This window comes from Anarhichas minor, unplaced genomic scaffold (genome assembly GCF_050575085.1).
Source record: "Anarhichas minor isolate MPS153535 unplaced genomic scaffold, ASM5057508v1 ptg000001l, whole genome shotgun sequence".
Taxonomy (NCBI): Eukaryota; Metazoa; Chordata; class Actinopteri; order Perciformes; family Anarhichadidae; genus Anarhichas; species Anarhichas minor.
In genome coordinates, this window is record NW_027466447.1 from 3,044,063 (window position 1) to 3,067,500 (window position 23,438).

General features: G+C 42.7%; 1 protein-coding gene across 3 annotated transcripts in view; it reads right to left on the reverse strand.

The window, feature by feature from the left end:
* LOC142947634 (DNA-dependent protein kinase catalytic subunit-like) overlaps positions 1 to 17,321 on the reverse strand; it is a 35,054-nt gene extending 17,733 nt beyond the window's left edge. Inside the window, exons 1-41 of one of the 3 annotated variants that reach the window (XR_012953411.1) lie at positions 17,010 to 17,321; positions 16,049 to 16,125; positions 15,861 to 15,965; positions 12,814 to 12,888; positions 12,508 to 12,616; positions 12,266 to 12,378; positions 12,051 to 12,150; positions 11,893 to 11,948; positions 11,713 to 11,743; positions 11,472 to 11,629; positions 11,192 to 11,338; positions 10,770 to 10,934; positions 10,403 to 10,571; positions 10,111 to 10,160; positions 9,842 to 9,949; positions 9,411 to 9,560; positions 9,043 to 9,152; positions 8,636 to 8,795; positions 8,360 to 8,446; positions 8,136 to 8,255; positions 7,498 to 7,654; positions 7,296 to 7,405; positions 6,695 to 6,782; positions 6,378 to 6,541; positions 6,108 to 6,260; positions 5,633 to 5,740; positions 5,265 to 5,491; positions 4,882 to 4,976; positions 4,542 to 4,644; positions 4,233 to 4,366; positions 3,801 to 4,031; positions 3,413 to 3,639; positions 3,098 to 3,306; positions 2,582 to 2,714; positions 2,226 to 2,384; positions 1,813 to 2,016; positions 1,504 to 1,692; positions 1,178 to 1,282; positions 904 to 1,071; positions 570 to 697; positions 194 to 401 (exon numbers count right to left, since the gene is read on the reverse strand). Coding sequence is in view for 2 of the 3 variants with exons in the window: in XM_076089377.1 (XP_075945492.1) it covers positions 194 to 401; positions 570 to 697; positions 904 to 1,071; positions 1,178 to 1,282; positions 1,504 to 1,692; positions 1,813 to 2,016; positions 2,226 to 2,384; positions 2,582 to 2,714; positions 3,098 to 3,306; positions 3,413 to 3,639; positions 3,801 to 4,031; positions 4,233 to 4,366; positions 4,542 to 4,644; positions 4,882 to 4,976; positions 5,265 to 5,491; positions 5,633 to 5,740; positions 6,108 to 6,260; positions 6,378 to 6,541; positions 6,695 to 6,782; positions 7,296 to 7,405; positions 7,498 to 7,654; positions 8,136 to 8,255; positions 8,360 to 8,446; positions 8,636 to 8,795; positions 9,043 to 9,152; positions 9,411 to 9,560; positions 9,842 to 9,949; positions 10,111 to 10,160; positions 10,403 to 10,571; positions 10,770 to 10,934; positions 11,192 to 11,338; positions 11,472 to 11,629; positions 11,713 to 11,743; positions 11,893 to 11,948; positions 12,051 to 12,150; positions 12,266 to 12,378; positions 12,508 to 12,616; positions 12,814 to 12,888; positions 15,861 to 15,965; positions 16,049 to 16,125; positions 17,010 to 17,169 (5,550 nt within the window). In the remaining variant the exon portion in view is untranslated. The remainder of the gene's footprint in view (positions 1 to 193; positions 402 to 569; positions 698 to 903; positions 1,072 to 1,177; positions 1,283 to 1,503; positions 1,693 to 1,812; positions 2,017 to 2,225; positions 2,385 to 2,581; positions 2,715 to 3,097; positions 3,307 to 3,412; positions 3,640 to 3,800; positions 4,032 to 4,232; positions 4,367 to 4,541; positions 4,645 to 4,881; positions 4,977 to 5,264; positions 5,492 to 5,632; positions 5,741 to 6,107; positions 6,261 to 6,377; positions 6,542 to 6,694; positions 6,783 to 7,295; positions 7,406 to 7,497; positions 7,655 to 8,135; positions 8,256 to 8,359; positions 8,447 to 8,635; positions 8,796 to 9,042; positions 9,153 to 9,410; positions 9,561 to 9,841; positions 9,950 to 10,110; positions 10,161 to 10,402; positions 10,572 to 10,769; positions 10,935 to 11,191; positions 11,339 to 11,471; positions 11,630 to 11,712; positions 11,744 to 11,892; positions 11,949 to 12,050; positions 12,151 to 12,265; positions 12,379 to 12,507; positions 12,617 to 12,813; positions 12,889 to 15,860; positions 15,966 to 16,048; positions 16,126 to 17,009) is intronic. The other 2 variants (XM_076089377.1, XM_076089459.1) reach the window with 2 other exon arrangements.
* Positions 17,322 to 23,438: the final 6,117 nt, after the last annotated feature.

A 23,438-nucleotide genomic window follows, 5' to 3' on the forward strand; every position in this document is an offset into this window, starting at 1 on the left:
AATGTGCTCCTCTGACCTAAATAATTCAGCACTAGCTGTGGCCTATGAGGACAAAACAATACAACAGTTAAGTGTTTGATTAAAAGCTAAACATGCCATATAAATGAACATAAAAACATAAAAATAATACGGTGAAATAACAAAACACAGCTACAACAGCTATTAGCGTTCCCCAAAATGTTAAGAAGCAAACCTTTGTGAAGCGGCTGAGCAGCAAAACTATTATGTCAGAGACATTCGCCACAAAGAAGTCATTCAGGGCCTTGGTGCTACAGTGAGAGGCGAGAGGTAGCAGGACCCTCTCCATCATGGCCTGCAGCATGGAGCTCATCGGCACATCCCCCTGCTGGATCACCCGGTATACTGTACACAGTAGCTGCAGCTGCCGCTCACTGCTTGACCTACATGTAGTGAGACATTGACAAACACAGGGAGTGGACACAAAATAAGAGACTGCCGTACGTTCCAATAATGCATATAATATAACGGACCTTGTTTAACCCACCAATTCAAAACACTGACACTTCATGTGCAACCTTACTGTCTCCCTTGAATGAGGCTTTACTAACCATCTAGCAATTCTTTGGAAACAAGTTTGGAAGGGCTCCTCCATGATGTGCTTTCTATTGCGACACAGAATCCCTGCCATCAGTTTGAGAAGAAGTGGGCTCTGAGAAAGCTCCAGGGCATCCAGCAACTAAAAGACAGAAAGAAACGATTGGTCCAACATTAGAACCTTTCTTACATGGTGAAACCTGCAAGAGAAACACACACACACACACACAAGAGTCTTTGGAGACAGGTGAGTCTGCTTGTTCTTAAGAGAAAAAAAAATCTATCAATGATGTCCCCCCCCCCCTTAATCTGTGTTATCCTCCTTAATCTCCAAAACCCTGACTTCACCTTTCGGATACAGTCCATGTAGTTGTTGCGGTGCAGCGAGCCCTTAGGGAACTCATCGGACTGCATGGGGAAGTGGGACGCAACCAGGGAGTCCAGGGCTCTCTGCAGATCACCAAGTGGCTCCTCTGGGAGGGTTGTGAAGAAGGGCAACACCAGCAGAGCCTGACTCTGAAGAGTTGAGGGAATCCAAGAAAATTAAAACACACAGATTCCTGTATGGTAATTTGAAGCGATCCACTACACTGACTTTCAAAATGTATTCCATTCCCATTACCTTGAGATTCAGTGGCAGACTCATGTCAACCAGCAGCATGGTGAAAGTGGAAAACACCGGTCTGAACGCATCGTGGTTGGTATCAGAGCAGACAGAGGAGTCAATCTGATGACAGAGGGGAAAAAAGAGGAGGACAGAGGAAATTAGTAAAAAACAATGGGTAAGCTTGTATTGTACTGCATTGTATATATTTTTCCCCGGCCTGGGCACATAAATTACAATGATTAATATTACTTATTCACAAACCTGGCAGGTACAGTTCCGAGTTAATAACATTAGGATGCTTTTCTATGGGACATGCAGCAGTAACTACAGATTCATAATACCTGTAGGAGCTTGGAGAGCAGCAGAAGAGTGGCAGTCTTGCTCTCTGGAGTGGAGGAGTCTCCTTCCCACCACGACTGCAGACTATTCCATCTTCTTAGCACCTCTTCGACCAGCTGTTTTCCCTGAGTCTTCCTCACAGAACGCTCTCTAAAGCTATGGTCCAGCATGCCATTCAGCAACACGCTCACCTGATGAACAATAATTCAACACCAGAAAAAAAAATAAAACTCACATGTAGAAAAACAATAAGGTGCAAAAACTTGCTCTGAAATTGAAAAATGTGAAAGAAAAGGAGGAGAGACAGCTACCATGCTGGGGTTCTGAGAGGATGCTTTCATGAGGCGTGGCACTGTGGTGTTCAAACTTTTCAGCAGCTCAGTGTTGATGGTCATCTGGAAGAGGCTGTAGAAGTACTCGCCGTGCGAGAAGCTTAGGACGTTCTGGCTATGACTTCCAGAGATTGGCACAGAGAGCATGATGGTGTTCAACAACAGCTCCACCAGCTGCTCACTCTGCAGAGAAACAGCAATATACAAGAGGAAAGCTGTGAAACACTTGGTAAACGTTTTACAGGGTGTCGAAAACATCCACTGTCAATATTGCTACATTATTTTCATCCTAACTTTTTTGTCGTAGTCAGTTGTCTGCAGCATAAATAACTCACCACAAGTAGCTTAAATTTCCTCTGATCAAATCTAATCCAAAGAGAGGTAGCACTGACCTGTTGATTTAGAGAAAAGGCAAGCTGAAGCAGGCCATCCGCCAGAGTCTTGGTATTTATGTCCAAGGATGGAAGTGCCTTCCGGTCCTCACCCGGCGCTATTCCTTTATACACCGTCATGAGAAGTTGGGACCCAAGGGATTTGGCATAGGTGTCATCCTTTAACGCGATGAGAAAGACAAAAAAACACAAACAAAATGTGTTCTTTATTTGAGGATAAAAACACTGTAGTATCATTTAATGATTATGAAAACTGAATTGCATGGGATGGAAGTAAAAAACAGTGGTGCAAATATAATGCTTATTGTGGGTTAATGGTCACACAACCCCATTTGAAAATGTCCCAGGACGAATACCTGGCTGTGCAGAATGGAGCTGAGGAAGTCGGCTTTGTGGATCTGCTTACAGGACGACAGAACCATTTTCATCTGGTCATGGCGGCTCAGATTGCTCGAGTAACAGAGGTCTACAGCACACAACTCCTCCACACTAGAGAGACCATTAACGACATTAAGAGAGAAAGAAACACGGGATGATTGTACTATGATCACAATCATCATGGTCTCAACGGCTGCAATCAGAAGACATTTTTGTTACAATGTAATACAACTGATATGCTATCAATGTTACTACTGTATACTATGACTGTATATTTATTCAGGTCTCAGTGAGCTCTATTCAAGTTTGTAATTTTGTTTCCATACATAAAACAAACACTCAACTTTATTGATCTGCGTTCTTTCAAAATTCAAATCCGCTGCCTATTGAGTATTATTGCACATATTACACAATAACAAAAAAACATTGCACGTGGCTTGTCTTGTTCTCTACTAGTGAACTTAAAATAAGAGTACTACTCGGAGATGATTTACCTTTTACGGGAGAGTTTTGTCCGCAGACTGCTTTCAAGGCGCGTGCGGTAAGGCGAGGCCAGCAGCGCCTTTAGTAAAGGAACGCACACTTCTGGTAGGTTCCTCATTACCTCCACATCTGCCATGTTGAACCCCACAGTGGATGGCTCACACACCACCAGCGCAGTCAGCTCAAAGAAATCTGAGACAAAAACGTCTTGTTCCAGAAGCTGTGAACAAATGAAGGACAAAGTGAGCAAAAGATTTTAAAAAAGGAGACCAATAAGAAGACTATGGACTTCCTTTATGTCAAGAGTGTCGTAAATTCAGCGATACCTTCCAAATCTCTTGGTCCCCTTTGACAAGAATCATGGTGGCAAAGTCCAGCAGGCGGACAATGATGGTGCACTTGCTGAAGTTGTACTGGTCCACCTCTCTTGGGCTGAAGTGAGAGGTCCTCTTGCCAAGGGGGAAGCAGCTCTCTGCTGCTGCCAGTTCGTGAGTTGCCAGTTCCGTCAAAAAGAAACAAGTAGCTTTCAGAAAGCTTGATTTCTCTTTAGGGCCTTGACAACGAAGGAGGAAAAACAACCCAAAAACATTTAATTCATTTGGTAATGTTACCTGGACATGTTAACTAGTCATCCAGTATACATGTGTGTAAGTTGAGCAGGTGAGGACTTTCTGAACAGATGATGTCAGCAAGAGGGATTTTCTGATGACTTACTAAGCATGACGTGAGGCTTGATTAAGTGTCGGTGGATGAAGGTGTTGTAGCAGTCCAGGGCAGCCAGCAGTACGTCCATCCACTGCAGGGTGGCTCTGACACTGAATGGACCCGTCAGGTCCCCGAGAGTTGGCTGAGAGAGGAGACCTCCACCCTCGAAACGTGAGATCAGAAAACCTTTGCCATGATCCTTCAGCATGCCGTCTACCCACTGAGGTAGAGACTCCTTTCCTGAGTTCAGTCACACACATCAGAGAATGTATTCACATGTAAGTGAATGAAACATAAATGAATGCATCACTGCTGTGTTGATACTATTTGAGATGAACTCAAAATAATAGCTTGGTTTATAATTGTATTTTCTTTTTATAACTAGCATTTGTTGTTCTTACTGGTTCATCTGATCAAGGCTACCATGGTAGGATTGCTCACCTGGGAGGAGAGGTACGAACTCAAAGAAGAGTTCCATGCATTTGTGGCGACACTCAGTCTGAGGTCGGCCACATTGTTCCAGAAGCCATAAAACCACATCAGAGAGGCACAGCTTTCTATCAGGTGGAAAGCCCCTTTATGAACAAATAGGAATAAAAACATAATGATTTATTTATACATATAATCTCTAATGTCTTATCTTTTCATAAACATTACTGCAACTCGGCCTCCTGTACAAAAAAGGGGAGTGCACACATTATGTAGTTATGAAATATAATGTTTAATCTACACAATGTAAAGATGACCAACCTTGGGACGCGTGTCTTAGCACTGTGCTGATTGAGACTGGCGCCCTTTTGAATGATGATTCTTTTCAGATGATCAATGGCACTGCAAGACTGCTGCACTGTACCTGAGGATGGAAGAGTGGCAAAAACAGATGCAGACCTTTTTGAAAATTAAACTACAAGTTTCCTTTAATGTGAAATGGAACCTTTTTTAACACAACATGACAGCATTAGAATATATATATATTTTTTTACAATTACTAGCATGTGGATTAAAAACAATAGTGCTGTAACATCGCAGGAAAATAAATACATTACTATCTGAATGTCCTGTCTGTAAAGCGTAGTGGAGGAACAGTTACCCATAGATCGCTCATCTGAGTGTGCAAGAGCCAGACTTTCCACAAATATGACGAGAACTTCAAAGATGAATTGCTCCACCAAGGACTTCTCCTCCCTGCAGAGACAAATAGGCCGCAGCATTGAGCAAATACAGTACAACTGTACAACATTTTGGTGACATAAAACCATTTCATTCTTCTTAGTCATTCTGTACAAATCTGTGTGAAAAACTGACTAAATAATATGTGTATTTTATTACATGAAAATGTATTAATATAAATATAATGAAGACAAAACCTTATCACTATCAGCATTGGCTTTCATTTACCAAATCAGTCAAACCTTAAATATGAAAAACAAGACACAGCTTGCTATTCTGGGGGTCAGCAGAAAAGTATCGTACCTGAATTGTCTGTAGATGCTGTTGAATGCTAAGGCCGCACCGAGTCTTTTGAAGCCATTGGGGTGGAGAGCCAAGCTGTAGATACGCTTAAACAAGGACTTCATGTTGGTAGGACTCTTCTCCTGCTGCTTGGGGGTGGTTTGCTTGATTGACCATTTGACAAACTCTTCAATGCAGCGGCCACAGAAGTCTCTGAGAGTGCTATCTATCGGGTCAACCACACCGTCCTGAGGAGAAAAACAAACACAGCGATGTGTGTACTTCACATGGCAGAAAGGAAAGGAAGAGTCTTCATGTATTTATGCATAATCTCAGGTCTTGTTTGAACACTTGGCCTGTAAAGCCCTTCATAGAATACAAACACTTACCATAATGGCCTCCAGAACAGCTACTGTGTCTTGGCTCTCAAACTTCTTGTTGTTTGTGAACCAATGAATCAGCTGCATGACCAGCGGTTCAAAGAGCTGTCTGGTGACCTGGTAAAGAAATTTGAATTCATAAACATTACAGTAGACATCATGTGAGAACCCTAATATTATTTTTGATTTGGGGGTAAACTGTCCCTTTAAGGTCATACACAACACATATTTAGCTCCTACCTAAACCCTAAAATCAACATCAACATCACTGAATACTACCAACTAAATAAATCATTCAAACGAAATGGTAACTTCATCCTTAAACTCCCATCAAGTGTCTGTAAAACTTCCAAATAATCTCTTTTTTCTGAGAGATAATTAACACATGTCTCTCCCTGTTTGGATAACAATCATTCCAAATTCCACGATATGACTTTTAATGGGACTTGTGCTCGGGGTGACTATGTTGTTGGGGCGCACGTACCTGATCCACATCGCAGGCTAGACGCAGTAGCACAGGAAACAGCCTCTTGTGCAGCTTGTACATGGGCGGCAAACTATTGTCTCCCTCCACCATCTGAGCACTCTTCCCAACCATGTAGACCACCAAGCTGTGGAGAAGCTCACAAGCCGCTACCTGCAGCACAAAAGAAACTGGAGTAAAATACTCATTTCTATTGGGTGGTACCATTGTCGCCATGCCTAAGTTTGCATCAAATTCATTTGGGAAATGCTTTGATGTTGGAGGACGTACTTTGGTTTGTCTGTCACTTGTGGACAGAGCCAGTTCACTGATGTGAGGCAGAAATGGGTCGAGGTAGATGACTGGCTTCATATCGGCGAATGGCACCGCAAAGCTGAGCCTTTTCTCAGAATCCCAGGCGACAAATTTCTTCATCGTTTCCTCCGATGAGACCGCTGAATGTGAAAATAGAGGCCTACGATCAACAAAACAGCGCACTTCTCGCAGTCATGTGTCAAGTGTTCTCGAACCATCACAGTGGAGCGAGGCCCAATGTGTCAGTGTAAAAAGGAATGAGAAAGCGGCGGGTTTGTTATGAAAATTCTTACCGGTTACAAGGTTCCTGTTCAGCTTTCCTCCCAGGTGACCGAGCAACTTCACCACTCTGAGCCTCACCGTGACAAGAGGAGCGTCTTCCTGCATTCACACAGAAGCAATCAGTGAGCTCAAGGACAGGACTTCTCATGAATGGGTAGCAATTCCACTCACCAATATCTGCAACGTGCAGTAACAGGTGATTCCTGAGCACTTGTTTTGAAGTAATTCATCTTTATAAGAGATTGAAATATTATTATATAAAATTAAATGACTCCTAGAGATACTCCTCAGTCTTTTTGGGGGTCTGTAAATTCTGGCACACATCACACAAAGCACGTTCTCCTCCTTCTGTATTTGTATTGTTGTGCTAATGAGGCGAACACACTACTCCGCGGACTGAAGTTAACAGTCCATTAACCTTGTTTACAATAACTGCAGCCAAATTGCGATGATAATAGACTAAAAATATAACTTCTTATATGAACTTTACTGACTTGTTCGGGCAGTGAGAGACTATAGAGAGTGAACTGGACATTTTATGTTATTAAGGCTGAAGCCACAGTAAGAAATAAGACAAAAAGCAAGATGTCTTCCCACTTTCCCATCCAGTACCGTGGTGAGCTGTTTCGATTTTTTCAAGAGCCTCGTCATCACTTGGCTGTACCCCTTCTCACTTCTCGAAGACACAGAAGACATCACCTCCCAGTTGCTGTCGTCTTTGTCTGAAGTAAACACCGAAATAGATTTTGGTAATTTCATTGATAATCTTCATTTACTGAACTGAAATCTCCCCCCGATACTATCATGGGCTTACCGTTGGTGGTGGTTTTCAGGTATCCGTCCAGAAGAGGAAGGATGCTCGTGTAGCAGTTTTGCATGGTCTCCAGAGGAATGTGGGAGGACCAGTCCTCGAGAGCATCAAGGGCCACGTTGGCCAAAGGAACATGGCTCAGACCCAACTTCAGAGCCGCCTAGACGCCCATTCACACACACACAAAACTTACGGTAAGAGTTTCTGTCTGAAGTCCCCCACAGCCCTGTCAGATCAAGTTAAGCTCCCCCTCCATCACCCCTCCGTCATGTTCCAAATGCGTTCATTTGAATTCATGTTAATATGGATTTAATAGTGGATGTTATATTTTTCCCAAACAGTCAATGTTTAGGTTAGTTTGCACTTGTAGCACTACCACTTGGAGTGGCTATTTATCCATGACTTTCAGCTATCTATTTCAACCATTCATCCATTGCTTTTAGCAATTGGTTTCTATTTCCCTGTAATTTCTTTTTTATCAAAGTACATGATTTGACTCCAGAATATTTCCCTGGTAATTGTGAATTACTGCACTAAAGCCCCGACTGTACATCTGCATACTATGTTTTAGTTTGAAGCTGTATTCATCTGTCCTTATCTAGGTGACAAAAACACAATGAAACAAGGATCAAGGATCCCACCTCGAGAGCAGGACAGTAGGCCTTGATGTCCAGAGCTATGATGTTGTGGTGCAGCGAGAGGACGAATGTCAAGCAGGACGCCAGCAGCTCATCTTTGTACTGCTTCATTCTCACACACACCTGTAAGGAAACATGTCACTTACATCCCCTGCATATTAAGGTCCTCCAGTAGTGCCACATTTTAGTTGACGGCATTCCCAGGAATTATTGTAAAGAGAAGCTACCTCTTTTCCAAACTTAGAGAAGAGGGCGAAACAAGCACTCTTCACTGTGTCACTCTGGGGGGATGTCGAGCTCCTCGGGCCAACTCCCTGATCAAAAACAGAGAAAAAAAATAGAAATGTCGCTCACGTTGAATACACGAGTAAAAGAAGTACAAGTAATACAAATCTGAGTTTGCACAACAATGCTGAGCTTACAGGACATCCATTGTTGTTGTCCACCTGATCACATACCCACAGCCTTGATACAGTATTCATGTGTATTCATGGAAATATTACCTGGTAGTACTTGATTCTCTTTGCAATTTTCATGGTGACAGAGAGCAGCTTGTAAAAGCCACTGACAAGTGGATTTCGTATGGAGTGGAGGATAAGTTCATGGCTCAAGGGATACATCCAGGACTGAAAATACTCCAGGTGTTTAGTCAGCAACAACTCGCTGCAAAAAAGGGAAAACAGTGTGAGACAGACATTGTAAATGCTTAAAATGACTGTGGTAGAATGCACAGTATGTTCAATTTAATAATAATAATAATACATTTTATTTGTACAGCGCTTTAAAAAGGTACTCAACGGTACTTTAAATGTGATAAAAATGTCTGCTTGTCCCGCTGTTAACTTTGCCACTTTTAAAGAGCCTCATGATGTCTGGTAGACCGATCTCCCATGTGTGCTGCCTCCAATACCTGCAGAAGTCAACCAGGTTGATAAAGGCAGTGAAATCTTTGATCTTATTGGGCACCAGATGAGCCGTGGGGTCGGAGGACGGCAGGACATGGGCCGCATCATCTGGAGCCTGATAGACAAGGAGGCCATGGATTAGGGTTCAAAGGCTATTAAAGGGAAACGGATATACTGTATGTTTAACCGATACTGCCAATAGCAAGTATACCAAAGCTTTTACAGTTTCATGCCATCGACATGGGACATAATCAAATTGACTGAAACAATATCAACATATCTCGTACACTAGCCAATCCAATTTCACTTGTCGACAACTTTTTATGAATGTCAGTGAAGTATGTCAAAGTGGGACCTGAGAGGGAGACCTCACCTCCTCTCCCGTCGTCACTTTCCGCACAGACAAGTCCAACTTTTCCACAATTTTGAGGATTGATTTCACCAACTCGTCATAAAGCAGACGGCTCAAAGACACGAGGGCGGCGTTCTGACTTTCGAAAGCTCCATCCAAAAATACTGAATCCTGCAGAGGACGACACAAACGCAACAAGGGCAAAAAATAAAATGTGCTGCTTATTGTGCGTACCCAGCAAAGTGGAAGAGACCACGCTGGTCCGTAAATGCAATCTATCTCATGACACAATGCACCGAAATATTTGCAATTCAAAACTCTGCATGCTGGATGTACTTAAAAAGGGATGCTAAGTGGCCAAATGTTATGTAATGTAAAATAAATAAAAGGCTGTGCCAAACAAATCTGCTGTAATGAATTAGAATAAAACTTAAAAAACAACATAGCTGTACCTTCAGCAGATCACAGTCTAGAAGGCTTTTAAACAGGGCAAGGTAGTTCTGACTTGATGGAACTTTCCATTTTCCAGTACGAACTTGGGAAGACTCGCCGTCTTTGTCCTGAGGGAAAAAAGGACAAAATGCATATTTCTTCTACCAGCACAGTCAAAAATAAACGAGACCTTTTGATTTAAGGAAAATAAATGAAACTGCAAATAAAACATTCAGCTGAGTAAACATATACATGTGTGTAAATTCACATCTGAAATCATGCGCCTGACCTCAGAAAGCATGATGGGTTTTGAACAGACACGGATCAAGCCCTGGTGCACTGAAAAAATTGAGCAGAAGTGAAAGTTTAAGCAGATAACAGTCACAGAAAAAGCAGCATGCAGGTTTAAACAATACATGTATTGTATTTTAGGGGCACTTTACCACTTTGACAGTCTCTTCTCTCATTTCTGAGAGACGACGAAGACATCATTGTAAAAGCCGTACCTGATAAAGGGCAGTTCTCTTTTTTTCAAGATATCATGATGGCCTTTAGGTGCAGTGTGCTCATGGGCGACCTACCCACAGAGCTAATGAATCCCCAGAGGACAGGTCCTTTAGAGGCCATGGCCACCAGCACCTTCAGGATGGCCCTGCAGCAAACAGTCTGCATTCTCTCACTGTACTGGGGGAAGCTGTCGATCTGCACCACGAGCAGACGCTCCAGCAGTGGTGTGTACACCTCTGGAATCTGAGACCAGGGACAAAAAGCAGAAGCTCAAGTTAATCATGAGGGTGAATCAGTATTTCTCTCTACTGCAGGACACAGTGGTGTGTATATAGGCAGATACACATATGGATTCAAATCTGTGATTGTCAGCTTGATTCAGGGTATTGTTGCTAGTCGGCATTTGGTCCAAGTGAATGACAATGAGCGTGACTTTGTTACCTTGTCCAGGTGAATCAGGACACAGGCTATAGAGTCCAGGAAGCTGGGCAGCTGGTAGAAGCTGTCTTCCTCCCCGTCAGACTCTGTCAGATACATCTGCTTACAGTGCTGAATCAGCTCTGTGTACATCAGGTCCACATCTTGTGGGCACACTTTCTTGCATGGCTACAAAAAAAAGCAATCCGTTTTTTGCATTAAGAAGTCAAGATTGTACACAAACAGCAAAGGATGATCTAATGGATTACACAGGAAACCAAACGTAGAGCAATGGAAACACAGAATATTACTAAGAAGCAACTGATGGAAATGCAGATCGCAACAACTCAAGCAGCAAACATGCACGTCTGAAATGCATGTGCATATATTTATTGTCAAATAGGTTTTGGTTTCATACAGCTGTATTGAAAGCAAATAAAACGTACGGCGGCAAAGAATCCATATCCTCGTATAGCAATGGACAGCTCCTTATGTGTCGAGTCCATGGTTCTAATGATGCCGCAGAACTTCTGCATGAAGAACTTCAACTTGCTTTTGTGCTCCTCGATATTGTCTGCCACCAGCATTGCAACCTTAAAATAACAAAAAAAACATGTGTTGGAATGTCAAGGAGTGTATCACAGGCGGTTTTATTCTCACCATGGTGCCGCTAACCCGTCCCGACTTGTTTTCTGCGCCTGTGTGGAAAAGCCTCGGAGCGTTTACCTGTTTGAGGAAGGCCTCGAGTGCGTAGTAACTCGTCTTCTTCATCTCAGCGTTGATGTGTCCACAGAGCCTGGACATGACTTCAAACAGAGCTCTGTAGTTGTCCATGAGGCAGCTGCTGAACTGAGACGCATGTCTGGCAAGTAATCTGAGCCCGGCTGTTGAAGAGACAAAGAGTCAAAGAAGCGTGAGTTTTCAGGGAGTTTCGTCTTCGTGTTGCTATGGAAATAACAGGCCTTACCAAATGTGACTGCGTAGCGTGTCATTGACATCTACAACAAAAGATGAGAAAACAAGCGTTTTTTAAAAATATATCAGTCAATTTCAATCTGGATGTTATATTTCGCTGCTCGCTACGACCATTTATACCAAATAATGATTTGCACTGTGATAGTTGGACAGCAGAGACGGGGACATTTACCTGGGGGCTGACGGCCTTCAGGGCATACTGAAAAATGTCCTTAGACGTCGCTGGGTCTGCAAGTCAGAGACGCACACTAATCATGCACCATCACGCACTAATCATAGAAACGGCATGTTTGGTTGAAAATTGTGAAATAAATAGATATAGCGTCCCACCTTCCTCCATTGTTTTAGTGAAGTTGACCATAAGAGCGGTGATTCCTCTCAAACATCCAGCTACAACAAAAAGTTTTGGTTCCTTTGTTGAAGAGGTCATCTGAAACGAACAGATCGACAGACACAACTGATTACGCGAACATTTGAAAATACAATAAGTGCAGAGGATAGCAGTTCTGCCCAAACACTCGGTGCCATCTCCCCTGTTGACAAACCTGTTCTTTGAGCTCTCCCAGATAGGCTCTGTAGAGTTTGTCAGAGTTGTTGACCATCTCGCTGGGGTGAACCTCTGTGAGAACTCCCAGCAACTCGTAGATTTTGCCGAGGACTAAAACGGAAGATTTTTTTTTTTTTTAAATGTACGTAATTTACATTTTCATCTCCTGCATGAATTCCTGTCATCTCCATTCCAGCGTTAAACTAAACTTTGGCTTCAGGCCTTAAAACGAAGACTCACCTGAATCTGGCAGTTTGCTCCTCTGACAGAGCTCGCCGTAATATCTGTTGAATATATCACAGATTCGAAGCTCTGCCACCACACTGGAAGCATTTGTTGTTTGGAGAACCTGAGGAGAGTAAGAACAAGAACAAGGTCCAGCCAGTATATATATTCCATATTCACAAATATGTCGAACAGACTCTCGCAAGATCATATAAATAAGGAATTTTGCCAACAGTGGATCTTTTCTTTCGCTCAGTTCATGTTGCACAGCTAACACACTTGGCTGATGTCAAAGAACCCAGGAGGCCAAGAGAAACCAACCTTGATAAGGAGCTCCAGCACTAGAGTCCTACACTTGGCTGCTTTTTCCTTTGTATACACAGCCATGCATGTGTCCTGCACAAAGAAATGGAGAAAAACAACACGATTCATTTGAGGTATTACATGTACACATACAAAAGTCTGTTTTATTTGTGGTATGGTTCACTTGTCTTGTGTTATACTGAGAGCTGTATGAATAATACATATAGAGGCTACTTTGTGTCAGTATCAGCTTCAGTCGGACACTGAATTTACTTTGAGTGCACGGATGCAGCATTATGTGTAAAGATTGTTCCTTTTCACTGCTGTCACAGCCACACTTTCCCTGTTGTCGTCATGCACACATGTAAAAATCAGATGAAGGCATACATCACACTAGCTGTAGAATGGTTCTGTTGGAATCTGACTATATGGCTTCGACATGTGCTGTGGAACAAAGAGAGAGTCAGGCCGTTCCTTTTGCAAGCAAAGGTTTCATCCTGATTGTAGTTTGATGAGCACCAAAACCCCCAACTCTGAAGAAATTCACATTAGGGTGTAAGTTTCCTCCCCCCAAATGCAACACTGCTCTCATTGGACGAGAGCAGGGATGCCGAGGCGGGACCTCCGGTAAGACGACCCTGCTCCCACAAAAACGATGCGTTCCTGAAGTTACCTGAAAGCAGCGCTGCAATCTAATTGGCCGAGGGCCAAGACACCCCAGGACCCCTGTGGTTCAGCCACCTTTCTACAAAACGTACATATCCACGAAGCGAACCCTTTTATTCCTGGAGAAGTGAAGAAGCAAGACTTCTTCAGAAAGAGAGAGAGAGAGAGAGCGAGAGAGAGAGCGAGCGAGAGAACTTCCACTCTCCACCAAGCGCCTCGTTTGCTCCGGTCATAAGGACGCGAAATTCCCTTATCCACGAAGCGATTCTCTCCCACCGAGAGCATACCTCCCGCGGCCCGCAGCCTGAGCCCACCGAAGCTCAGAAAAACTCCCTCTCAATCACCACGATTGCATCGTACCGTAAGGCGAAATAGATTCTGGGCAGAGTTAGAGAGAGTTTCATTTGTGTTTTTTATCTTGTTTATGTGCTTAAGGTACTGTTCATTTTTATAACGTGGTGTATGCTTAATAATCGCCGACACTAACGGTCGCTGAGATCGTTGGGGTTGTGGAGAAGTTGGTGTATTTCATGCTACCGTGATTTGTGTTGAGATAGCCGCCTAGTGAGGTCGAAGTTGCTTCTCATCAGTTCAGGAGGTCAAAACCGCCGGCTAAGACAAAGAGTCGCGGTTCTTGCTCCCCTGGCTGAGAGAGCAATCTTCCGTACTCCCGCGTGGCGCGAAGGATCTTAATCTCTTGTTTTATTTCATTTTGTTTTGTTCCTTTCCCTTCTCTTTTACTAATCCACACACATATAGCTTTGAGCTAATGTAGCTACGTGCTAAACGGCTACCGGAACGTATAGACGCCAGGTCTCCTGTTGGCTATCCGCCATTTTGAGTCTCGCGCATGAGAGACGTCACACGCCCCAACTACGTCATACGTCGCTGAGCTGTTCCCTCGCTCCTCCCCATACGTACACACACACACACTACATGTACACTCACACACACACACACTCTCCTCCCCCCCCCCCCCTTTTCAATCGTCTGTTGATTTTAGATAGCGTGCTCATAAATGTATAGTTGTTGTTAGTTTAGATCAGAGGTAGCCAACACGGTGCCCGCGGGCACCCTGTCGACCGCAGGGACCACGTGAGTCGCCCGCAAGACATGTTCTAAAAATAGCACTAGTCATTATGGAGCTCCGTCTAAAATTGTAGTTGCTGTTCTTTTTTAATCAAAAACGCTTGCAGAGAGTTGGGTACCCGGAGGCGCACGGCGGACAGCCAGGACGAGGCTGCTGCACCGTACTAGGTTTTCAGGTTCTGAATGGCGGGCGCATCCCGTTGGTGCCAGACGCGCGCCGCGAGCGCACCCCGTCGTCAGGTCCGTAATTCCTCGGAACAGGCCGCGGGGCAACAACTCAGGGGTGGCGGGGGTAGAGGCGAGGCAACGCAATCCGACCGAAAAGGCCCAGACTAGAGGTTTGAACGCGGGCGCCCGAAGACGCTCGCGCGCCTCGGAGGGTTGGATCCCCCGCTCGGCTATAGACAAGACTGGTTACTAGTTTCTTCGTTGAGAAAAAGGTACCGTTGGGAAAAGCTGGTGTCGGTGACTACAGACGGGGCTCCCGCGATGACGGGCCGGCATGCAGGCTTCATTGCGCAATGCAAAGGTGACCCAGACTTCGCAAAACGTCTACATTACCACTGGATCATTCACCAGCAGGCGCTATGTGCAAAAGTAACCGGCTTTGATCATGTGATGATACAAAAATATCAGAGATGTGATACCTCTGACTTTCAAATGTTGAAACAGATTAACAGAAATAAAAGTTGCATGTTTAAATATGTATGTGTAGCTATACCATCATTGTTGTGGAAATCATTATTAATAATTATTGTGAGGAATAATTAACTGACATGTGATCAAACAGTCTCTTCACATATATTATTATTATTATTATTAAGGTGATCTGTGCAATTTTGTTATTCAGGAAGTTCGTATCAAATAAGTAGCCCTTCGTCCTACTCGGTACCCTTGAAGTAGCTCTCAGTTTAAAAAAGGTTGGTGACCCCTGGTTTAGATATTAGTTGACTAGATCATTAGTATTAGAACGTAATAAACTCAGTTAGATTTTAAAGAACAGCTGTCTGTGGTTACTTTGTGCATGTATTGTGATAATAGCTGTATATGTGGTCTGTGCTCGAACTTAAACCTTCACTTTCACTCTGAATGTGTAATAGTACTCAGACTATTGACATTGTGAGTGAACACTAATTATGAGACTTAGTTTATCATTTGGTTATTGGTCCCTGTTCGCAGGGTGGTGCCCCGTTATTAATAATTGTTACTGACATTAATAATTATATTGATGTCAAGAATTTAGTTTCTTAGATGCTGATAACCCAAATGCGCTCCTTTACGTTCCCAACAGTTCTAAAGGGGGAACTTACTCTTATGTCAGTGGCGTAAGTCTTCTCCCAACCTTTGACTCTTGGTGAGACCCTGTCCAAGAACTTCTCCAAAAAACTCAAGGTTTCAACTCGGGTGTCCCGGAACTGAAAAACAGATGTTTTCTGTCAACACGAGAACTTTTCAGTGTAGTGACATCATTGTTCACTAGATGTTCCTAGATGCCTACCTTATCTGACGCCAGGGACCTCCTGAGGAAGCTGAGCAGTCCATAGTCCTTTGAGAACAATAAGGACGTCTGTAAAGCTTCAAGACCAAAGATGCAAAGACGGAATCGGAAGGAAATGTTAATATTTGTTTTCGCAGTATGTGTGTCACCAAACACTAAACTCTGCACATTTAGGAGCACCGTGAAATTTGATACATGAATACATCTGTGCAATTTATAAGCCTCTATCATCAAATTTGTTCTTCTGCCTCCAAACAACAACTGTGTTAGTAATGTGCTGTAACTTTACTTCACACTTGATCAGTTTATGGACCCAAAACTATAATCTAGATATTACGAAGAACACTTTAGTTGAATTGAAGTTCAGTGGAGAGCAAGAGAGAACACATGTTAGATAAACAGGGAGTGACTCTGTAGCTCTAACTGAGCGGAGAAGCTGGTGCCAGGATGCTGAGTCGAGCCAAGAAAGAGAGATGGCCACGGTCATAGGTCGAGCATGCAATATGAAAATATGGTCATAATGTTATGTTTTGCATGAGGTAAGAACTAAAGGGTGAGTCCCCCCTGAGGAAAAGGAGTCATGCATGGAGTCTGTGGCGTGCAGACTTTTGAATCTGCTGTTGCAAATCCACTTAAGTATTTTAATATTGCCACACTTTATGCTTGGAGACTGTTTCACTAGTGTACTATTGCAGACTTCCAATGGAGTAGTGTTAGTAGCCTCCACGCTTGGCTTATTGTCACGTGGTATTTATATTGCATTCTGACTGAGCGTTACCGCCCACCGCAGGGAGTTTTTGCGGAAGAGCCTGATGTGATGCAGGCAAACAAAACAAAAAGTAAATGCGCAATTATTGAAATAATTTATGCATTACGAATTGACAAGTAGCTTCTAAAGATCCACACACCACCTCATCCTACAAGTTTGGCGCGGAGTATTTGACGGACTTTATGGTCTTACCAAGCTCGTCCTCGGTTGTTGTTAGGCACTCCTGTCCCAAGTCACCGATGATATCGTGACATCTCAAAGCTGCAGCTCGGGTGTCTTCGTCCGAGAGAGATTCGTGAAGTTTCAGAAGAAGCACTTGAATGCATCCAGCAGGGTTCCTCTCGGAAGACATAACTGCAGCGCGGATCTAAGCTAACATTAGCATCACATCAGCCACGTTACTTTCTCTCATAAGTAAGTAGTCAGAAAGAGGACGCCGGTAAATGGAAAGAACACACTCTGTCAGACGTGCTAGGGAAGAGCCATTACATTTCAAACAGTCACGCACATCAGGAAGAGTCAGGATGGGGTGCATCTGTTTCAAAATAAAAGCCCCGATGGTGAAGGTCCCGTGAACTTCTGGTGACATAAAGTATCCTCTAGTCTAGTTGATATAATCTACACGTTGATACACTGTAACATTTGCATTGATGCATGATCATTCAGTCACAAGTATAGACTGATTGATAAAATAAACTGCATTACCACACAACAGTGATCTATGTAACACACTGAAGGAAGTATCAGATCCTTTCCTGCATTGAAAACGGTACTGATACTCAGAAGTATACGATTTCCTTTCAGTATAGAATTCAAAGTACCCACTATGCAGGCAAAATATGTATTTTATTACATATTATATCATTAGATTGTTACTACTGTTGCAACATGTTCATATTGTATCTTGTTTATATGATGTTGGGCAGTGTATTGTATTTTATTATTTATATTTTTTAAATCTTAATCTAAAAGTAATTATATTAATTGTTTTAAATACTTTCTTGTTTGAACGGTGCTCTACAACCGGAACCTTTGTTATTAAACAAAATGTCCACCCCAGAAAGGTTATTTTGTAGTACACGCTAATAGCTTCTAGCGAAAGGTTAACGGATATCTTGATCAACATGGCAGAGGTAAACTAACGGTGAAAAAATCTTATTTTTTTCGCAAGGCAGTGGTGTGTGAACAACTCTTTCGTTATTTTGTAGTGTTAGTAGCGCAGTGGTAGTTATATCCGCCTAGTTAGCTGGATTTAAGAAGTGACGCTAATTGCACATCTGGCTACACAACTGGACCACAGGGTAACACACTGGCTCCAGGGAGCAACGTGACATCATAGAAACTTTGCCTCGTGACAGTGTAAAGATGGTAACGCTAGTGAGCGATGACAGTAGTCCTTCACTGCCATTTATCTGCTGAACTCCAACGTTAGCTCACAGCAGTTCACACAGTAGAGCTAAGCAGCGTTTACATGCTCATTCTGCATGTACATCAGATGGTGGGCTAGTGCAGAGGACTAGAAGACAAATCAATGTCCCTCAGCGATGCCAGAAAATGAATATACACTCGTATAATCACTACATAATTAAATTTATGTATGTCATCTTAAAGTATGCCTTTGTGAAGATCAGACATTATGACAACAAATTACATGTTTTTTCCTCCTGTTACATATCACGTGTCTTCTGTGAAAAATAATATCTCACTACCTTAGGTGTGTCCCCCCCCCCCCCTTATGGGGCAACTTGCACCATGTTATTCTGTTAAATGGTCAATAAATAAACTGTCGAGATAATTACAAACTTTTGTTACACACTCATGATTCTTTTCTTTTTTTGTCTTTCCACGAATATTGTTTTTTTTGTTCAGCATCTTTTAAACAGGCCTTACCTCACATGCATGCTGTTCTTTTAGTATCAGCACATATGCAGCCATAACTCTGACTTATCAGTCAATTATAAAGTTGAAAAATATAACATATTTAACATACAACAAGAACTTTTTTTGAAGATTGTAAAGAATATTGTTCCACTAGCCAAAAATACAGCAGAAGATGTAAGAAATTAAACTATAATAGTGCGTATTAACATGTAATTTTATTCCAAGTTGTTTTTGTACAATTTTTATTGACAGTCTTTGTATGCTGAATCACTGAAAACATCGTTGTGGTGTATATACGTAAAAGTGATACTTTATGGAAGTCCCACAGCACTTTCAGCTGTTATTCTTGCAGCTTGACTCTACGTGATATGAACATAAAGTTACCGTTAATGAAACCTGCTCGGTGATGAATAGACAGAGGGGTGTTGTATTAATGTATAATAATAATAATAATTGACGTCTCCTGTACTCACAGACCCACAGCTTGCAGGACATGAGGCAGCAGGCAGCCGTCGCTGCCAAAGTCTTCGTTCAGAGAGATTACACCAACGACACCGTGTGCCAGTTCCAGACCAAGTTCCCCTCTGAGCTGGAGTCCCGGGTATAGACGCACCTCCTCACTGATCTTCAGCCATGACTTGTTCAATCACAGTGTCACATTGATTAACTTCATGTCTCCATTACATCCATCAGACACTTGCTTGTCTTGTGGATGAGATGGTAACTCTCTCTGTCTCTGCTAGGTGGCTCATTAAGCGCTGAAACAGAACAGACGTTCCCAGGCCTCCTCAACAACCAGGTGACCCACAGGTAAAGACAAAGCAGTGCGGACGGACCATCTGCAGCCCAGCAACCACTACACATCTCCATCCGTAGTGGATTCCCCCAGCAGGCCCTGCCCCGGACAAACTATCTTTTTTATGTTCTCCGTCATCCATGAGGCAGCTGCTTTCTTCGACCCTCCAGTCTCCCATACCTCCCAAACGAAAGAATATTTTATCCCCCCCCCCCCTTCCTCAAACAGAGGCAGCTACAGCCTTATGGACACTTCCAACCATCACTCATTTTGAATGAGTGATGAAATAAACCTGCTAGAAAGTTGCAGGTATTTTACCATATAAATCACGGCTGCTTTCTCTGTCGAGGAACACTAGCTGTTGCTGTTTGAGGCCAGACACTTCTGTGTTTGGGCAATCTGTTGTGATGCAGAGGGTAAGCTGAGCTGACCCACACAGTAGGAGGACCTGAGAGGGGACTGACCCCATCGCTGCTGCTGCTTCCCACAGAGATGTGAAGCCCTCCGTCGGGACCAGACAAACGGTAACTGCAGCATTTTACGCAGGAGGGAAGGATCTCTTGTGATTCCTATCAGAACTTGTTCATGTGTCTTGGATAGAAAGAAACTACATGGGTTGTGTGCAAAAGCAACCTTATATGAAGGCTTAAGCATGCATGCAGCAAAAGGCTATCAGCGGGCTGCTGGAATCTAACTTATTGTTGAGAATCCAAATTAAATACATGTTAAGGAAAATGATTCATCTTTCATTTATGTACTAAATGGGAAAAAGAACAGTCACCTTTTTTTTTTAATCAGGTAATGCTTTATGTGTGCATTTGCTGGGGTGATTCACCTCATGGTCATGTGGAATATAGTGCATTGGTGTATTAATACATTTGATAAATTAATCATATCAAGGATGATTTATGAAACTGTCACATTTTCTTCGTTGCACGGATTAGACGGAAATATAAATGGCATTTTTTAATTCTCCGGTTTGGTTCTATTTACACAATAAGCACAGAGGGAGGGAGAAACTCATCTGAAACTTCACTGTCAGCTGATCAGAATTTGGAGTTTTAAGGGTTTGTAAGTCAAATAAAACGCATAGGCAGTAAAAGACACACACAAACAAATACATAAGAAAAACCTCAAGAAAGTGGTGCAAAGATCACGAGGAACATAATCACCATTAAGATGCTGCCCGTAACACTTTAGTGATACATGTCACATTCTCTGTAACACGAAGTGTGAAAGTTCATTCTTCTCCTTGAATAGTCGTTTAAAAAAACAATATAAACTCTTAACATAGGAGCACTTCCTAGCTTTCTCTGTGGTTTACTAATATTCACTAAAGAGTTGAAAGTCAACACATTTGTGCAGTTAAATTATTTGACAGACATTATGCTGTGCAAACCATATCATTTTGAAATTAATGTTTTTTTTCTGACAAATTATTAATGGAGAAATGTATGACATATAGATATATATGCACAGAGCCTCACCAGGAGGCATCATATCATTGTGTATATTTTGTGTAAAGGAGGTAAAGGGCTCCATGTGTCTAATATATACAGATAAGCAATTAGTCAAATAACGGCAAACTTTTTGCTACACAGACACCTGGGGCCTTGCGGCCCGGGAGGGTTTGGTGTCCTGGGGCAGTAGCACATTCCTTGTGGGTAATTCAGCCATGTATGAAGTAAATATGCCTCAAGTGTACTGTGATCTCTATAGGAGAGGAGCAGTTTGAGGCAAAGCAACTCATCACAGAAAGAAAGAGAGACAGATTGAAAGGATGGATGGATAGATATATGGATAAGATAGTGTGGCATCATAAGGGGCTAGGTATTGGAGGGGTGCTACATTCCCTTTGTAGATCAGGAGCCACACCATAAAAATGGCTGCTGATCTACATACTACAGCTCCCAGAATGCCTCAACACTCACCCAGGTGTGGGTGTTTAAGCCACCTAATTGAGGCAGGACTAAAGAGCTGCAGGAGGCAGAGGAGAGAAGGAGAGGGGGAGAGAGCACATGGCTGGAAGGAGCTCCGAGAACAAACTCGGACTGGAGAACTGCATAAAGTCCAGTACAGAACCATGACTGAGAAGGAGTGAAAGAAAGAAGACCTGCTAGCCTGTGAAACCGAGGACATTTTAAGTTGAGTTTTTTTTCTAATACTGTTCAGTTTAACGAACCATTATCCCCACTTGAATGTTTTTGTTTGTTTTGGACTTTTGATTTAGATAAAGAGAGTTACCTGAGTTGCCTAGTAACAGAAGAATAAAACGTCACCTTTTTCTAGGAACCTTTGAATTTTGTCTTTTTGTTAATTACCTTGCACCACCCCACCCTAGCCTGCCCTGGTGACTTCCCATGACATTACAGTAGACAGACGGATAGAAAGACAGGATGGAAGGATGGACTCTCCGAAAACTGGTTTCAGCTCTCCCATTTAGTTTACTCTTGTTCAGTATTTTTACACAGTTGAACACAGTTGACAGATTTTCCCTTATTCAATTCAATTAAATTTATTTTTGTATAGCCCAAAATTACAAATTTGCCTCGGAGGTCTTTACAATCAGTACACATGCGACGTCCTCTGTCCCGGAAACCTCACATTGGAACAGGAAAAACCGATCCACAGAAACCTGCGAGGCGAGAAAGCACAGAGACTCCGGGGAAGAAGCAAAGTTAGTAATGTGTGTTAAAGGTATCGTGTCAGACAAAGAGTCAGTCAGACAGACTGAGTCAGAAAAAAGTCAGAGAGACAGACAGTCAGGCAGACAGTAAGTCATTAAGACAGAAAGTCAGACGGACAGAGAGAAAGTCAGAGTGATGGACAAAAAGTCAGACAGAGATGGACAGAATGTCAGACAGTGAGGCAGAATGATGTGTTAATGCTGGTGGTCAGGGAGTAAGTAAAGAGAAATTGTAATCATTGGGCCGTTTATCAAACAGTTACAAAAGTCCTCTTTATCCGACCTACCCCCACCAGAGGCTCATAGGTTATCCAGGGACTTAATAGGGAGTCATATGCAACCCTTTATCAACTATCAATCTCTCCTTTATGGTATGAATAAAGAGTCAGGCAGAAAGTCTGACAAAAAATCAGAGGGACAGACAGAAAGTCAGACTGATAGAAAAGAGAGAGAATGAAAGAGAGATAGACGGATAGTCAAATATATTATGACAAAAAAATGTCCTTCCCCCATGCATTCCATCAATCTTCCAAAGCTTTTGTGCTGAGTAGTCTTTAACAATAACATACTGTGGCGCTAGCACAGAATGTCATGACGTCTCATATCAGAGTAATGATAAAATCCCTTGTCTTCTACCTCTAACTAACTAAATCAGTATATTTGTTGCACAGTTGGTAGATGACGTGATTCTAAACATTGTATTGGTTGTAGGAGTCTCTCTGCACAATCAACTCATCACAGAATTCACTTCCTCCTCCGAACACTAGATGGTGGGCACGCCTAAGTGTGTGTGTGACCTTTGGGCTACATGTGGATGCTGATACGGAACCTGCTTTTAGGATGTGAGACTTCACCGGTCCGCTGGCAGTTTCTGGAGGATCTGCATAACGTCCAGGTTAGATGATGGCTGGTTGACACGGCGACCCGTCAACTTTGTGTTCCCATTGAGCAACGATCCAAAGTTAGTGAGAGAAAAGCAACAAAGAAATGCATTAAGGTTAGAATTCCAATGTTAACCTAAAGAAAAAGTGTCAATTCCTGCACACAAATTATTAGCTCTGCAGTTGAATTATTGAAGTAATGATGTTTTGGACACAAAGGCCTTTTTGAAGACAGACCCACCACAAATGACTCAGTGATGTACAGTCCTAATCTAAGAAGTATCCACCATAGGCCGCCATTAGAAATGGCCCATCATCAGCCATGTCCTGAGGGACACAAGGTCCTACCTGCTGTCTCTGAAAACCACAGCAGGTCA